This window comes from Cryptomeria japonica, chromosome 2 (assembly GCF_030272615.1).
Source record: "Cryptomeria japonica chromosome 2, Sugi_1.0, whole genome shotgun sequence".
Lineage (NCBI taxonomy): Eukaryota > Viridiplantae > Streptophyta > Pinopsida > Cupressales > Cupressaceae > Cryptomeria > Cryptomeria japonica.
In genome coordinates this window covers 280,147,445-280,166,337 of record NC_081406.1, presented here as the reverse complement: position 1 = coordinate 280,166,337, position 18,893 = coordinate 280,147,445, and the positions used below count along the sequence as shown (strand labels likewise).

The 18,893-nt window shown below is 34.3% G+C and overlaps 1 protein-coding gene across 1 annotated transcript; it reads left to right on the top strand.

Moving 5' to 3' along the window:
- The first annotated feature begins 1,191 nt into the window (after positions 1–1,191).
- Positions 1,192–5,359, top strand: LOC131030506 (protein transport protein Sec61 subunit beta). The gene is made up of 2 exons (XM_057961358.2): positions 1,192–1,350; positions 4,726–5,359. The coding sequence occupies exon 2, from the start codon at positions 4,757–4,759 to the stop codon at positions 5,012–5,014; it is 258 nt and encodes an 85-aa protein (XP_057817341.2). The 5' UTR covers positions 1,192–1,350; positions 4,726–4,756; the 3' UTR covers positions 5,015–5,359.
- The last annotated feature ends 13,534 nt before the right edge of the window (positions 5,360–18,893 follow it).

Here is an 18,893-nt window from a genome sequence, read left to right as displayed (position 1 = left end):
TACAAAAGTAAACTACAAAGATGAACTTATAATTCAAAAAGTGAAAAATATCTAAGAACAAATTTGATACCGTTTTTATGTTTATTTAAAAATTTAAACAAAAAGAAATACCAAAATAAATAACATCATACGCTAAATCAATATTTAAAATATCCATCAACTAGCATACCTATCTTTAGAGGAATATAGGTAAAGTACACCAAAAAATATCACATTTGTTTATTATTTTGCTTAAAAATTTATTATATTCTTATATTATAATTAATATTAAATTATTGTTATGTTATGATATTGTAATTAGTATTAAACTATTATTAAGATATGATTATATTATTATGGTTTAATATAATAATTGGAAATTACAAGACACAAAAAAGGCTCTTGAAAGCAAGATGAATCTGTTATAGGTTTTAGAATCACAAAAAGGCATTTGATGCCAATAACCTATTATATACAGAGTTGATATATCATGCACCGTCACCCTATTCTTCCATTGCATATGACTGAACTTCATTTGCTCCATGTTGTTCTTGAAAAACCCCAATTATTCATGAGAAAAAAAGTGGACTTTATGTAGGGAGACTTTCAATACCACATAATTAATATAATTATGAAGTTAGTGATTGCATGATGGGGATATACAGAGTTGATATATCATGCACCGTCACCCTATTCTTCCATTGCATATGACTGAACTTCATTTGCTCCATGTTGTTCTTGAAAAACCCCAATTATTCATGAGAAAAAAAGTGGACTTTATGTAGGGAGACTTTCAATACCACATAATTAATATAATTATGAAGTTAGTGATTGCATGATGGGGATGCACGTTTTCATCAGTTAAACTTAAAATGATAATTGAAAGGGAAGCGAAGATATAATTAGCATTAAATAATTAAAAACTAGTTAATTGAATGCATAGAGAAGAAAATAAATAAAATTAAATCAAAATTTGCTTTAACACTTAAATTAAATGATTTTAATTTTTATTGATAGATTGCATAATAATAAGGCTATAAGGCTAGGTCCCAAAAAAAGAAGATTCCTAAAATAACTTGAAAGGATGTCCTCAAACCCCTCTATGAAACCCCAGCCTAATAATTTTTTATTCATTGCATTAAATTTTTTAATCAAATTTAAAATAAAAGACAAAAGATTATACTCACTTTTCTCCTATAATTAGTTTTTCGAAACCCTAAATATATAAGTACAAATTTCCAACCTTTTAAACCTGCGACAGCCGACAACTCTGCTATTAGTTTTTTTTTGCATACATTAACATCCGGACTTCTCATCTTTGCTCTCTGGTTGGATCCGCATCGCGCACAACAGAAATATATTTTCTTTCAGGTATGAGATATATATTTTTCCAATTTATCATAGTTTTTGAAAATTCTGTCTGAAAACTATGTTTTTAAGCCACGGAATGAAAAGCATGGCCTAAATTGTATTTTCTTTACAAATATTAATTTATTGTCGATTCATACACTAGCTTAGAATTTTTCTTTTCTTTATTTCTTCTTCTTGTGTGTGCCCATAAATTATCTGCAAATATTTGTGTTCATGCTGCATGTTCTTTTCCTTTTTTCTTACTCTGAGCTGCTTTATATGAAAATTCATTGCTGCACTACACAACCGATTGATAGATGCGCTTTCTTGTTTTTTCCCTCCTACATAGCCATTCTGTCAGGTTTTAGTGTTACGACTTTGGATTTTACATATCCAGGTCAGATCGGATCATTTAAAAACAGCAATCTACTTCAGATCGGATAGCCCAAAGTTCCTTAGGGTAATTAATTGCTCTTTTTGGTAGAGTTATGCTTCTATATAATTTTCCATGTCTAGCCCTATCCATATTAGGGGTCTTAAAAAAATAGCCAAATCTGATATCATTAGCCGTGTCCATGCAACTTTGAATGAAATACATCCCTTTCAGCAGAAGAGAAAAATATAGCGCACTAAGTATCCCTTTGGGAAGAGTGGCACTGATTCTCTTGTAAGAGTCCAGCCCTTCTATCCAACTTATTCATTTGATCAGGAGAACAAAGTTCTATAATTGTGTACGTTATCCATGGTTACCTGGAGACTTGGTGCCCTAGTCTCTGGTACTACTCTTTTCTATCCAAAACATGTTCCCGTCTTGGAGACATCCAAATTAGGAGACTTCATATGATATTTTTCCTGAGCCTTCATTTGTTTTCTAATTTGGGGAACTTCTTTTAGAGATTTCTCAGATATATTGTATGATACATTAGGTTTTTCTAAATTACTGATATGTGGTTGAGAAAAGGTAAAAGAATTAAAGAAGTACATTAATAGGTTTATTATTTCTATTTTTAAATAAAATTTTACAAACTTTTTTTAGCAGAATTTTTTTATGAAATTGCAAAGAGCTAATGTAATGAAGAGAGACCACAATAAAGCTTAAGATCTGTACATACTTTGCAGTTCAATCAATTCATTGAAAATAAAGTCATCTCTGCAGATCCCCACACCATGTAGAATAATAGTATTCCCCTCCCTTTCTTTATTTGCTATCCCCAGATGATTTTGTATAAAATTTAATTGTTTATCTAAAAGTTTGCATACTCAGACTTGATAGACTAAACATTTCTGACTCAATAAAAGTTTGACAATATAGTAAATTAATTAATTTCTTTAAAAAACACAACTATTATGCAAAATTCAATTACAAAATGTATCAAACGAGTCTACAAATTGCCGGGGCAGTGTTTTCTATTAGATTTGAATACAAATATGGTACAAAATCACATCATCGTGTAGATACAATAACTAGCTGATAAGTATAATGAATTTATATGATTATTCTTTGAAAATCATTATAAATTTCATATACAAGTATAAATTACAAGATTTTACAATTTCTTCTCCCACCTTCAAGTGAAAAATTGGGGAGAGGGTCTAATCTATCTATTTGGCTGTGACTCCTTGTTCAACCTAGAAGCTTGCGCTTGTGGCTCCACCTTGCTACTAGCTAGCAAGAATTTCACCTTTGTCACATTGATGTCATCCAATCCAATCTATCCTGCGTCTGCTGCATCCACTTCCTCCATAGCTTGCCTCTTGAAATCAACAATTTTGTCCTCTGTAAAAAAGGAGGGCTTCTCATCTTGTGTGGTCCAATCACAATAGGGGTCAACCTCATCCACATCAATAAGCTCTTGTGATTTGTCCTGCAACTTTTTTGTGCAAAGCGCAAGGTTTTACTGTACAATACCTAGGTCTAGTGGGGGTTGGGGGTTTGGAGTTAGTGCCTCTAGTGGAGTTGAGGGGCAGTGCCCCTTGCAAGGTTTCAAGGTTAGTGCCCTTGTCATGTTTCCTATTGCAGAATAGGGCAGGGACAAGGGGTGGAGTTCTCACTACCATAGTCAAATGAAGCCTTTGTAGAGCACAAAAAAGTAAAAACCTTAAAATCCATTATAAAATCTTTCCAATTTGCTTAACAGTGCTGAAATGTTAATGTGCTTCTTTACCTTAGATGGATAGGGCTTATAACGCCGGATCACATTTTTTTATTATTTTTTTCCCTCAACTGCTAGACACTTTCTGCATGTTGTGAGTATTTTGCCTCAGAAACTTTGGGTCGCAGTTAAACTCGGGGCTCAAAAAACACAGATTGCTACTGGTACCTATCCCTGTCTGCCTCATCTCCTGGTAACTATGCTGTGAACCTTGCTTTTTCAAAATCAGTGCTATCTACCTATACTCCAGTATCTAAGAAAGAGTGGGACGGAAGCAAATTGGTAACAAAAGTAAAGGACTAACGAGAGGAAGAGCAACCTGCAAACCTAAGGGTCATGGGTGCCCTTCCTATTAGATTAGCCTTGAAAAAAATCTGAAATTATTATTAAACCCCGTGCCAAACCAAAAGAAAAACCACTTAATTTGAGTGATTGAAAAGCAAAGGTGGCCTTTTCACAAGAGCTGGTAATAGTTATACTCATCACCTTGTTTGCAACATATTTGCATAGATTTCAACATGGCATTGAGATTGGGAGCACGAACTTGTATGGGGTTAGGTAGACTGTAGAATTCTGGTAGACAGGGCAGAAGGGGAAGGGTTGCTAGCAACATGTTTGCATAGATTCGGACATGGAATAGAGTCGAGAGCACAAATTTGCATAGGGTTAGGTAGGATGCAGAATGTAGAATGCTAGGAGAGGGCGAAAATGTTTGTTTGCAACATGTTTGCATGGTTTCGAACATGGAATAAAGGTTGAGAGCACAAATCTGTAGGGTTAAGCAGACTGTAGACTGATCCGAGATGGGAAATAGGTTTTTCGATTGTTTGCAACATGTTGGCAGAGATTCCACCATAAATAGAGCTTGAGAGCACGAATTTGTACCGACTTCAGTAGACTGTAGAGTGCTAAGAGATGAGGGAGAAGGTTGGTCTGCTACAATTCAGCCATAATGGCAACTGTTCAATAAATTTAAATCTAGAAATTATCCTCGGCTTTATGGGATGCTAAATCAACTCAAATCGAGAGCAAAATCCTCAGAAATTACATATCGGGTGATTTTCTGTTTGTCTCTAAAATTTGACTGCAGGTTTATTCCATTTTCCTTCTCCAATTTGTTAAAATGTGTAAAAAATTTATGAAATGTGTTCGCACCTGTTTCTGTACTCATTTCTATTTTTTCCTTGCATTTTGTTAATTGTAATAGTATGAGTATCTCATGATAGTTATTTTGTGTGGAAAGACATTCCCGTTGATCAAATTCCAGATTCAAAATGGTATCAAGAGGTGGTGACAATCCTCCTAGAGGCAGTGCTGCAGCTGCTGGGATGCGGAGGAGGAGAACGACTGGTGCTGGTGCTGGAGCTGGAAACAGTAGCGGCAGCAATATGCTGAGGTTTTATACTGATGATGCCCCAGGACTAAAAATCACACCAACCGTGGTATTGGTGATGAGCCTTGGATTCATCGGATTTGTAACTGCTTTACATGTAATTGGTAAACTCTACCATTATAGGGCTGGAGGAATGTGAAGATATTCAGTTTCTGGCTAGAAGACATGGATGGAGTAGCAAATGTATTCTCTCTCATTAAGAGAACTTAATTTTGAGATAACTCAAGATTTAAGTTTTCTGCTACAACATGCCTTGTGATGATTTTAGTGATTTGTATGGATAAAGTTTATTTGTATTTCCCTTAAAAGTAACTGAAGAAATGTTCCCTTTCTAATTCGAAAAAATTAGAAAATGTTTATGAAGCGTAATGTTATTAATACGACAGAACATACTTTAGCTAAATTTTCATATGTAACAAACAGAATACAATTGGTTGTGTTTTGAGAATGGAAGATCTGATAGCTGGTCTATGTTTAGTGTTCACAGTTTTTGATGTATTAATTTGTTTGATATGGTTGGGATACGCATTGGCGGTTTCTAAATTCTATTGCTTGGCACATGAACTCATGATGGAGCATAGTGTTGAATTAGAATATGCAAGCTGCAAATTGCTTGTATTTGAAAACCCCATGAAATTATATTTGGGTCAAATTTTATATTATGTGATATTGATGTAGATGGACAGGAGTTTGAGCAGCTTGAGTACTGGTTTTCTCTTGTAGTCTGTAACAAGGGTTACAAGTAATGTTCTATCCTACATTTACAAAAATTGGGAAAAAATAGTGAGAAATCACACGATTAATTGTGACATTCCCTAAAAATCAATTCATGACATCTAAAGTGAAATCCTTACTACAAATTTTAAGTGAAATCCTACCGGGAATTGAATTCGTAACATAACTTGGCATTGAATATTTATAATATTCGGATTTAATTGTTAGTAAAATTTTTTTAAGCATTTTTAAGTTCATGAAACATTGGAATTTATTACATTTGCAATGGAATTGTCAAATTTTTAATTTATAAATACAGGGCGTTTTGAATTTATTTCATTTGCAATGGAATTGTCAAATTTTTAATTTATAAATACAGGGCGTTTTGAATTTATTTTTTGATTTTAGGTTATAAATTTTCCATGATTTTATTACAGATTTTATTTGAATCGTAATCATTTTTTTTTTAATTCTCTAATGTGTTTTTTCTTCATTTAATTTAACTTATTTATTTTACTTCATTACCTATTTATTCTTGAGAATGGATTTTGTACTATGTTTTATATGATATATTCATATAATTTTTTTGTATTGTGGAAGTTTTGAACTCAATACCATCTATGTGTCTACTACATGAACTTTGCCATTGAACCAAATGCCTTTTGATGTATAATTATCATAATGCCTTTTGACATATAATTATCATAATTGACATTTAAGATATAAAATTTTCAGTCAATAATATAAGTGTTTTTGGATTGTAAAATTTAAATATTTTTATGATCTAACATTTCAAATCACACTCCATGATCTATCATTAAGATGAAAGTATAGAGCAAAAGAATAAAATGAAAAAATTATAGACCTCAACAATCTAAATAGAGGCAGGGAATGAGGTGATGTAGAAATGTAGGGGCCATAGGACAAATATATTTATATGCAAAACAAATATTTGTTTGTATGCAAGTACATGTAAATATATGTCAAAATTAACGTACAAGATACACATTGAAATAAGAACAAGCATTATATATATAAAACTACAAAAGTCTACAAAGATACTTAAGTACAAACAAGCAAATCAATGCATATCAAAAGATATGCAAACATTAGTCCCAAATGAGCATAAAAATGTTGTGTGCCTATATCTATATACAAACATAAATATATCATGGAGGATATATGAACAAAGATCAACATATACATAAGAATATAATCAAGCAAATCACCTACATACAAAAATGCATACAAGTAAAGAAAATAAACTTACAAATAAAGAATATGTGTTTAGATGTGTGCATGAGTGAAGCAACAAAAGATGAGGTTGAAATTAAAAAGAAATGTGTATGTATAAATACATAAGAGCACATGAAAAGTGGACATATATACACACAACATTTACATATACTTGTTTGTGTGTATGTTGTAAATAAAAATATATATATATATATATATATATATATATATATATATATATATATATATATATATATATATATATATATATATATATATATATATATATATATATATATATACTTATACTTTACATACATGTCTTGTGTAAACATACATGTGTTTGTGTGTGCGCGTGCACAGTTATACACACACGTGACTGAGTCTATATACACACACATAATAAACTCTAAGATTAATTAATGCAACTTGAATATCTTAGTTCCTTTCATAAAACTGAGGAACAAAATAAGCCTAACTAATACCCTCAAAGGAGAGCTAGGTGTTGAGATTCTTGTTCTTTTTTTGTTGTGCTAGAATGAGATGATGAAATCTAGTAGTATGTAGCAGATACAAAGTGAAAACATAGAATAATAAAATAGATTTGAGATGAAGATTCAAAGAGGAACTTGGATTTGAAATGTGAAGTTGATTAAACAAGATAGAAGAGTTGGGCACCCTAGTCTATAGGTGATGGAGGCTTTGAGAGAGGATAAAAAATGCAATTAGGAAGCTTTGCACATTTGTCTCTTGAAAATTTGGTTTAAAGTAGTAAGATAGGTTTGCTAGATGCCCTAGTTTGAGGGTTTTCTTTTTTTCTAAGTTTGGCACTATTTATCATTGTTTGTCTACCCATTTGTAAATTTCTTGTTCTCGGATTTGCACCTAGACACGAAAAATAGAGAAAAGTGTTGTGTCATATAGGGGCTTGCCTAAGTCAAACTATATGTTAAGTGTTCTCATTTCCACAATGGCTAATGATGTGATAAAAGTGCATGCCTCACAAGGATAAAAGCTAAACAAACAATAAAAATGTTGAAACGACAAGATATTACCTCAAATATGAAATCCACTTATGGAATCTTACACAAGGCTTGATGTGATGCTCATGAAGTCTTGTAGCATGTTAGTGCATGCTTCCAACACGAAAAGACATAATATATTTGTAGCAAAATTGAATGCTTGAAGGCTTTTGCTTGCTCCTTGAATATGCATATTTGTGCTTGAATTTGATTGCTTAGATTGCTAAAGTATTAGCAAATGTAGACTTTTGAATTGAGAAAGGGAGTTGTATTTATATACAACTTACACCTTTTCAAAATAACTTTTTGGGGTAGGCCAACAAAGCAAGGTTAATTTCCACAAAATGCAAGGCCGACTTTCATCCTTTGAAAGTTGAGCCCAATTTGTTGTGGCCAGAGCAATAGGTGACCTAGTCCTAGAAAAATATGCTACAAAAGAAGCTGGGAATAGGGGAATAAACCTTATGGAAACAATCCCAAAATCAGGCACAATCACACACAAATCAGGCACACACACCAAAATGGATTCTAAACCTAGTTCAAAATTGTTAAGGTCAACAATTTACAACATGACATTTAGCCCTCACTTTACCAAGGGTATAAACTTATGTTCATATCTGTAGCAAAGTGATGGCTCCAAGCTTAGAAAGGTGGTAGCCCTAAGACTTAGGGTTCTATTAATACACACCGCCAAGATAAAAGGTCAAGCACACAAAACACAAAGTAAACATATAATCAAAGCACAAGATTAGCAAAAATATGATCATCATTAAAAATATACATGGAGCATACACAACACATGCATGAAGCATACATAGAGCATACATGACAATCAAGGTATTGTACCTAGGACTAGTAAAATAAACAAACTCCTATTGAGAGCCATATCCAAAAATACAAGGCATGATCTCAAGGACTAACAAAATCCTTACATACTTACTAGGAGTCATGTCCACACACAAAACATGGCCTCTAGGACTAGCAATATCCTTAGATACTTACTAGGAGCCGTGTCTACAATGATTCATAAGTCACAAGGCTAGCAAGCTGTGTTATGCTAGGTAGCTCATGAACAAGTGAAGGCCTCACAAGTTAGAAAACATCCTTAGACATGCTAGGTGAGCTCACACCAAAATTATCATATATTATTGGCTAAGCAAAACACATAGTTTGCTAGGTAATTCTGATAAAGCATCTCCAAGGATGAGAAAAAGGGGTGTTGCAATAGCACAAACAACTTTGTGGTGTGTGATCATAGTGAACAACTAATCTTGTGGTGTGTGCACAAAGTGAAACACATAGAGGAATGTGTACCCCCACCTTAAAGTAATTGTGTATGCCAATCAAGAGAAACTACCTTTAAGGTAGTATAGATTTGAAGACATGCACATTGCAACAACAAAATGTCCCCAACGTAGGCAAGTTGAAGCAATGCCATATACAATCAAACAATATCATATAAGAGCAAATGAGGGATCCACAAATTTGGGGTCAGTAGAATATAAGATAAATAATGTATATCAATACATGATACTTTATTAATTGACCACATCCCCCAAATGTAAGGGAAATATGAGTATAAAGGAGGAAGAGCACATAAAGAACAAAAACATTTTTTTGGGTTAACATGGAAGAGACCTAAATGTCTCAATGCTTTGCATCATCCCCTAAAGAGAAGATAAAGGAAAATTTAAAACAAAATAACATTTATGACAAATAGGAGAATGGATATACAAACAAAAAAGTATCACAACAAAGTCCATCCCTTTGTATCCTTCTGCCAATGGAGCTATAATATGGTGAAAAATGAGAATTAGGGTTTAAGATAATAAAACCACTAACTAGCCCAATTAACACACATACATTGAAAGAGGGCTGAACCCAATAGATCTAAGCTCAATCCTAATAGCAAGAAGATTGAGATTCTGATTGGATTCAATTGGGTTAGGGTTGATTAGTCTTCTTTCTTAAGTTGAATTGGATTGATTGTGAAATTAGGGCAAAACAATGAAATATTGAAGCAATCTGACTTAAACAATCAACTACAAATATTCCATTGAGCCACAAAATTGGATTTGGGCAAAAGATGTGTCGAACATGTTCCTAGAAGTTTGACCTAACTTTTCAGGACCAGGTAGAACAAATTTGCCTCAGTCCTTTGAATTTTTCGCTATCGAAAGCTGAACCTATTCGTCACTATCGACTTTGCCAAATTTCCCGAGTACATCTCCGCACCTGTTTCCTTCACACAAAAAGGAAGGGAAATATGTTGGGAATATGGGTTTTCCTTAGGTCAAACCTCAGTTTTGGAATTAACCATGAAATTGAATTATTAAACGTAATGAAAGAATAAAGTAAAGTACTTTCCATTTGAGGGAAAGACTGAATCTGAAATGTAATGCTGAAAACCACAATGTTTACCTTGATGAACTTTTTTTTGTCTTCACACAAAGCAATTAGGGTTTTATGTAGGATGTCTTTATGAAACATGGATCATCTTCAATGCTCGAACTTGACTCCACTTCTACTCCAATGCTTGATGAATGACTAGTTGCTTGCTCAAATGAATTTGCTAGAGTGTAGGATGATAATTGATTGATTAGATTTAAAACGAGATAGATAGACCTCCTTTTATACTTGATAGTAAAAAATTTAATTGAATCTGCAACAGGCCGACACATGATCCAAATTCCCGCTCATTCATGATGACTGTTAGGGGGGGTACAATTTGGGGCCCAATTAGGAGGCCTAAGGCGTGGTATGCCTTGGTCTTGCTTTAGGACCAGCGCATGGTATGTCCTGGTCCTGAAAATCAAGACTTCAAATTGCGGGTTGAGTTGGAAAATTGATGAAAATATGGAATAGGTAAGTGGTGTGAGTAGAATCGGCAAATTTACAATTTGTAATGGTGAAAAATTAGGGTTTCCATAATTAGATATATGAAAAATGCTAATTTTTGGACTTAGGTACCATTACATTAAAAGAGGGAGGTAAACCCAATGGATCTAGCCATAAACCAGCAAGGATAATGGCTGAGAACTTTATTGGGTTTACTGGGGGTTGAAATTGATTTCCCTCTTTTGAGTTGAATTGTGAAAATATTGAAATTAGGGTAAATGTGTTGGAATTGATGTAAATAACATGTAAATAGTAAGCTATAGTTGTTGGATTGAGCCACGACTCTAGATATGAGGATTATAAATGTATTCATATCTGTTCCCAAAAGGAGCTCCTGATTTGTCTGGATCGAGATGGTGGTTACTCTGGTCCTCCGCACTTTTCGCACTCCAATGGGGGATTGATTCGTCACTACAAATAAAGACAATTCTGAAGATCACAACTCCGTACCTATTCCTGTGCATAGTAGAGAAGGGAAATATGTTGGGAATATGGGTTTGTCTAAGTCAAATCCTGGTTTAGGAATTAACCTTTAAATAGAAATGAAATATGATTGAATTGTAGTAATGGAAATGTTCTCCTTTTGAGGGAGATGTTGAATAATGACTGAAACACAAATGATATACCTCCTTGTGAATTTTGGTTTGTCTCCAAAAGAATCAGCGTTCCATGAAGTCTTCAACAACATAGAACATGAATGTCAACTTCAATGCTTGAATCTTGACCTCATCTTTGGTCCAATGCTTGAAAGTAGACTGATTGCTTTCTCACTTGACTTGAATTCTTGATTGATGTGTGTGTATGCTTGATTGAATTGAATCTTATCAAAATGAGAGGGGTAGACCTCCTTTTATACTTGCCCATCGAAAAACAAAAATTTTCGACATGAGTCGACACGAGGTTAGGTTTCTTGCCCAAATCTTATGACTGTTAAGGGGCCCAAAAATAGGTCATAATTGGAAGGGCTAGGGCATTAACACCTTGGTCTTGACCAATCAAGCACCAGAATAAAGGGGGAAATGAAGTGCAGGGGTCAAAAATATTTCAAATATGCATGGTATGAGTAGAATCTAGTCTCCAATTAGGCCTTGGGACATGAACGCCAAGGTGAGGGCCCAAATGAGAATAAAATTATAAGGGAGTACAATTTAGGATGCTACAAAATTAGGTCTTGGAAGGTGGAACACCAAAGTGAGGCCTAGTTGAGAACAAAATTTTAGGCAAGTAGAATTTAGGACACTACATTTAGCCCTCACTTTAGCAGAAGCATGAGACTAAACATAGCCACGGTAAAGTAAAAAGTTGCATCAAAAGAATTCTATTAAGATATCAAAGAGACAAGACACACTAATCCCCTAGGGACTTTAAGATCTCACTACTCTAATATTGAGATAAAAGGGACAACATAAGAAAGGAGAAGGAGAGAGAACACAAGTCTGTACTAGCCTAGTAAAATTTTCTTAATATGTCATGGAAAATAAAAATACCAAATTACAAAGCAAAATACTTAGTTTGCAAAGTAACTTGAGTATAAAACATGTCATAGCGTGTGCATAAAGTATAACATTGAGCATAGTGTACGCCCCCACATTACAGTGATTAAATACACCTTATTGGGAGCAATTGCTTTAAGGTAGCTTGCATCCAAAAGACAAGCATGTTACTACAATGAGATGCCCCCACAAAAGGACAAATCAAAAGATAATGGTCATAAAACATGTATGAAAAAGCACATAAGGGATCCACTACCTTTGGCGTTAGTATGCTCTTATGATAAATAATGTATATAAAAAATATTTGTATTGAGTTGACCTTATCCCCCAAAGTTAGTGGAACTACAAGCACAAAGGAAGCAGAGAACATGTGTCTATTTGATTCAACATGGAAGAGACCAAAAAGAGATCTCAACACTTTGCATCGTCCTCGAGTAGACAACACAAGGGACAACATATAAAAGAATTGAGATAAAAAAAGAAGCATGTCACAACAAATTCAGCCTCTTTATTACCTCGCACTAATGGAGTAACAAGGGTCAATCCAAAGAGAACCTAACATAACACAAAAACATATCACAAAGGAAACACATTACAAACAAGAAAACTCAAAAGAGAGGATCTACGACACAAATGAAGCTAATCAAGAAAATCACCTGCCTCCCAATCTTGCTAAACAATATTTTGGGAAGGTGGACAATATGCAAGAGGATCCACTTCAAGCATTGTAGATGGAGATACTACAAGTTCCAAACAAGAACCATGCTCTAATGATGAGTCACTTTGATTGTCACTAGGAGCTAGGGTTCATGCTTTTGAAAAATGTGGAGATAAGTCATGCTTGACATCAATAAGCTCATACATATCATCAGAATCACTAGAATCAATATTGTTAGCATGAACAACATCATCATCTAGATTAATAAAAATAGGATCTCTAACACAAAAAAATAACATAAGCCATCATTTTTCTTAAGAATTTTTAATCTTGGTGATTTAGGTTGAACTTCCTCTCTAGGGTTAGGCGAAGGCTAGACAAATGGGATCAAGTCAACATTTGGTTTCTTTGGGGAGGAAATGGTTTGGGAAGCAACTTCATGAGCCTTAGCTCGACGTTTTCATTGGGGTTCTCTCGCATAATGATTCCTTTAAATTTTAGTCGAGACTTGTGAAGGTTGAGGATCAATGGAGATAGGCTTCTTGTCTTCCTTGAAAGGAGGAAAAAGAGAAGCCCTAATAGGTTGAGAGATAGGATATGCCAAGTGCTTTTCTTTGTAAGATGTAGGAGGTGGGACTAAGGCATATATGGGAGAAATAGAAGGAGTAGGAAGAATACCAAGTCCATTATGGGGAGGAGGAATATCCATAGGTATACCTGATCTCTAGGCTTACTTAGGGAAATGATCACCTCATTTGTCCATTTCTGATAAGATAAGAAAATGATGTCACTTCGAGGCTTAAGAGGTTCAAGTTGTTGAGGCCAAAAGTAATCAAGGGTGGAATTACCACACTTCGTTGTGCGTTGGTAAAGCCTATGATTAATTGTTATGATAGTGTCATTGTGGGGGAATTTAAAACATTTATGGACTATAGAAGGAATAGATTTCATGGAAGAGAGCCAAAGATGTCCCAACTTCACATGAAACTGATCTATTGTAGGAATGATAACAAAAGTCACATCTAAGCAATTAGTACCAACCTCAAGAGGGAGATCAATAGAACCAATAGCAAGGCAAGAGAAACCATCATACAACTTGACCATAATATCAGATTTATCATATGTAACTTGATGCAATTGTAAAGTATAGAGATATTCTTCAGTAATCACATTCACCATACATACTAGATCAATGAGAACTCCTCGTTAGAGTTTGTCTAAATTGATCTTCATGGTGATATACAATGGGCCATTAGGTGCAATAATAGTCTCACTAGGATCAAAAGTAATGCATAGATCTTTAGGAGATATCATTTTATCCACAAGATTCACAACACTATTAGACTCCATACCAAGGTCATCGGGAGAAAAAGAAAGAGGCTTAGACTAAACAACATTAGTAGAGTGAGAAGGTAAAGGATTGGTGAAGATTTGGAGGAGCTACATACTTGTTTCCCTTGTCATTCACACTAGATACAAATATGGTATTGTTATCAATACAGTCTTGAATCTTACTTTTTAATGTATAACATTTCTCAGTATCATGGCTAGGTTGATGATGATATTGACAAGAGGCTTTGGGATCATGGTAAGATGGAAAAGGTTGAGAAGTATCAATTGGCTTCATGGGAGGAAGTTTCAACACATTAGCATTTATCAACCTCGACATTATACTATGCAAAGAATCAGAAAGAGGAATAAATTCTTTTCTAAAGTATTTCAGTAAAGGGGCCACACTTGACATCGTGGCTGCCACTTGAGTGTTGATGTTGTCATTTATCTTGTTGTATCCTTTGTTCAGTTTAAAATTCACAAATTTTTGTTGAGCACCCTCATTCTTGTCAACCAAACCCATTGAAGGAGATGATTCAAATTAACTCACTTGAAGCTGATAATTATGAAGCACAACACACAGTTGTGTAAAGAAAGTAAACTCAGAAAATAGAAGTTTATCTCTAATGTCTTTTTGTTTATCAACAATGAAAATTCTTTGAACATCATAGTCATCCACTTAATAAGCAATTTGAGATTGCAAATGTTTATATCTACCAATTAAATCAGTTTTCTTTAACTCCTTGCTTACAATGAATCAAATCAGTCAAAGGAATTTTAGGACCAATATTATTTTAAATTTTTTGAATGAAAGCATTCGCCAATTGTTGACATGATGTAATAGAATAAGGAGACAAGGAACAATACCATTGCAAAGTTGTATCCCTAAAGGTTCAGGTAAACAATTTAGCCATAAGTCTTTGGTCATGAGAAAAATCACTACACAAAGTTTGAAATGTCTTCACAGGAGTCAAGGGGTCACCTTTTCCATTATATAACTCTAATTGAGGGGCTTCCATATGTTTAGGGGGAGCTACACAAACAATATCATCGAATAATGGGCTCGCTACATCAAATGTGGCACATTAAATTTTTATTGAGTAATGGAAGCCAATTTTTGTAGTAGGGATGTAACAGTTTGGGCTAGATTATTGATGGTTGATTCGGTGTATGGATTGAAATTGGACATGTTGGATTGTGATCGAGGAGTAACATTGTTATATGTAGGTGGAGGTTGAGAATAAGGAGGTCGAACAATATGGTATGTTGGTATGGCATGATTGGGATACAAATGGAAGACTCATGGAAGGAGGTATGTAAGAATATTGATTAACGAGATTGCTCCCATGACTAACATGTTTAGGATTAACATTTTGTGTGGAAGTAGCCATGATGGAAGATGTAAATCTAGGTACACTAAGCAAGGATCTAGGCATAGGAATGGAATGATTATCTTGACTAGTGGGCTGAGATTAACCAAGGACATCAACACAACTTTTGATTGGCATGATATTAGTGTCAACAATATGAGCAAGGCCACACAACAAATCAACACCAATTTTATCACTTTGTACCATTCTCTTTAATCCTTCAATCAAAGGGATTCCCTCACGTTCTGAGTATTGTTGACTCATCCATTGTTGAATATTTTCAAATACATTTTTAATCTTCTCCAATTGGTCAATAGTAACCCTAGTTAGTGATTCATCCACATTATGAGGAGAATGGGGATATATGATGTCATTAGTTGGATTAGAGGATGCACCAAAATTCTTATGAAATAAGTGATCTAATTGAGGCTCCATACCCTTAGTGGTCAAACCTTGGGAAGCCTTAAATCTACAAGTTCTTGTCACATGGATATTGTATGTAGGAGTAATGGTAGCAAAACTCATGCACAAAGGAGGGAAATTTGAATGCACAAATTAAAAACTATGATTAAGCAATGCAATTTGTTGTGACAATGAATGGTTAACCAATTAATTAAAAAATTTGAATTTTGATTTTGAATAATAAATGCCTCTATATCACAACATAACATGTCACAATAATCAGATTTGAAATACACTTGAAAAATTATGCAGCCCACAAATTAATTTTAGAATGATAAATTAGGTTTGTTGTGAATTTAACCTCTAAATTTATGAAAAGCAATGTAAAATAATAATTATGAGTGCAAATTTGAATTTTAAAATGCATACAATATCATATATGAGACAAGAAATTAGAATTAGGCATGCAAGATGTCGGGTTCACCAAAATGTAATATGGTGAAAATTGAGAATTAGGGTTTAAGATAATAAAACCACTAAGTAACCCAATTAACACACATACATTGAAAGAGAGTTGAACCCAATAGATCTAGGCTCAATCCTAATAGGAAGGAGGATAAGATTCTGATTGGATTCAACTGGGTTAGGGATGATTAGTCCTCTTTCTTAAGTTAAATTGGATTGATTGCGAAATTAGGGCAAACCAATGAATATTGAAGTAATATAACATAAACAATAAGCTACATGTATCCCACTAAGCCACAAACTTGGATCTAGGCAAAAGAAGATGTGTTGGATCTATCACCAAAAGTTTGGCCTACTTTTTTGGGACTAGGTAGCACAAATTCGCCTTGGTCCTCTGAATTTTCCACTATCGAAAGCTGAACCTGTTCATAATTGTCAACTCTGCCAGATTTCCCGAGTACAGCTCTGCACTTGGTTCCTTCACATAGAAAGAAAGGGAAACATGTTGGGAATAAGGGTTTGCCTTAGGTCAAACCTTGGTTTTGGAATTAACCATGAAATTTAATCAATAAAGATAATGAAAGATTAAAGTAAAGTACTTTCCTTTTGAGGGAAAGACTGAATCTGAAATGTAATGATAGAAACCACAATGTTTACCTTGATGGAGATTCATTTGTCTTCACATAAAGATTATATTTTTGTGTAGGATGTCTTCATAAAACATGGATCATGAATACCATCTTCAATGCTTGAACTTGACTTCACTTTTGCTCCAATGCTTAATGAATGATTGATTAAGCTCATTTGAATTTTCTAGAGTGTAGGTTGATAATTGGTCGATTAGATTTAAAATAAGATGGTTATACCTCCTTTTATACTTGACCGTCGAAAATTAAATTGAATTTCCATAACAGGTTGACATGGGATCCAATTTCCCACTCATTCATGATGATCGTTAGGGGGGTACAATTTGGGGTCCAATAAGGGGGCCTAGTGCGTGGTATGCCCTGGTCTTGGTTTGGGACCAAGGCATGGTACATCCTGGTCCTGAAAACTAATACTCCAAATTGGGGGTTGAGCTATAAAATTGATGAAAATGTGGAATAGCTAAGTAGTGTAAGCAGAATCAACATTGCAATAAGGCCTTGAAAAACGAAATGCCAAAGTGAGGCCTAGGTGTTGAAAAAATTGTAAGTGAGTACAATTTAGGATGCTAGAGGAGCATCAAATTTCATCCAAAGAGAACCTAACAAACAAAAGACACACCAAGCAATACATAATGGGGAAAAAGATTATGTTCAAGCAAACACAAGAAGACAAAAATGTTACCACTCTTATGAGCCAATGTATAGAAAATTGTCTACCTCATAATCTTGCTCATCGTAAAGAGATGGGAATCAAGATGCCAGAGGAGCTACAAATAGTAAAGTACAAGGATCTATATCTAGTTCCATCCATGGATAATTTCCTAAGGGAGGATCACTATGTATATCACTAGGAGCTAGAGTTAATACTTTAGAAAATATGACAAATAATTCAAAATCATCCTCCTTAATTTCAATGATGTCATCCAAATAATTATCCAAGTTTATCAAAATAGGTGGCACAATAATGCTACTAGCATCACTGCGAGCATTATTTACCACACTAGAATAAGAAGCTTCAAGAAGAGGAATAGAAAAATCAATTGGAATTAAGAATTTAAGTTTTTGGTTGGGTTGGGAAAGGTAAGGGTTAGTCTTAAGAGTAGGTGAAGGTAAGGAAGGTTGAGGTGATAGGGCCAAATCAACATCTGATTTCTTAGCGTAAGGAATGGTTCAGTTCTTGTAGGAATTTCACAAGCCATAACACGACATTGTCTCTACCGTTCTCTTGCACTATGATTTCATCGATTACACTTTAGAGCTTCTATAGAAGGTATCAGGGTATCACCCAACATCGATTTATTTTAAATTCCTTTTCTCAATGAATAGGAGGAATCTCTAAAGGTTGAGAGATAGGATTAAGGGAAGCTCCACTCACAATGGACTACTTTTCTCTAGATTTGAAAGAAGCAAGAGGAACAAAAATAGTCTTCAAAGTATGAGATCCAAATGATGCCAAGCGTTTGCCTCGTTGTCATTTATAGGATGGTGGAAGTTGAACCACAACATACACACTATATTCTATAGGAAGGGGAAGCATATTCGGTTTAAGTGTAGTTCATTCACTATGGTGTAGATCAGGGTAACGACTCCGACGTGCACCAAAACTAGAATGATTTCACTTTGTTGTTTTCTATGGTGTAAATTGAGTTTCCAAACCGATCTACCCCACCTTTTAATATGAACCTTCCAAAGTATAAACCCAATTTACACCAATGTGTTTTGTAATCTATTCCCAAATGTAAATCGGACTAATAAGTTCAAAATGCACCTCTTGATTCACC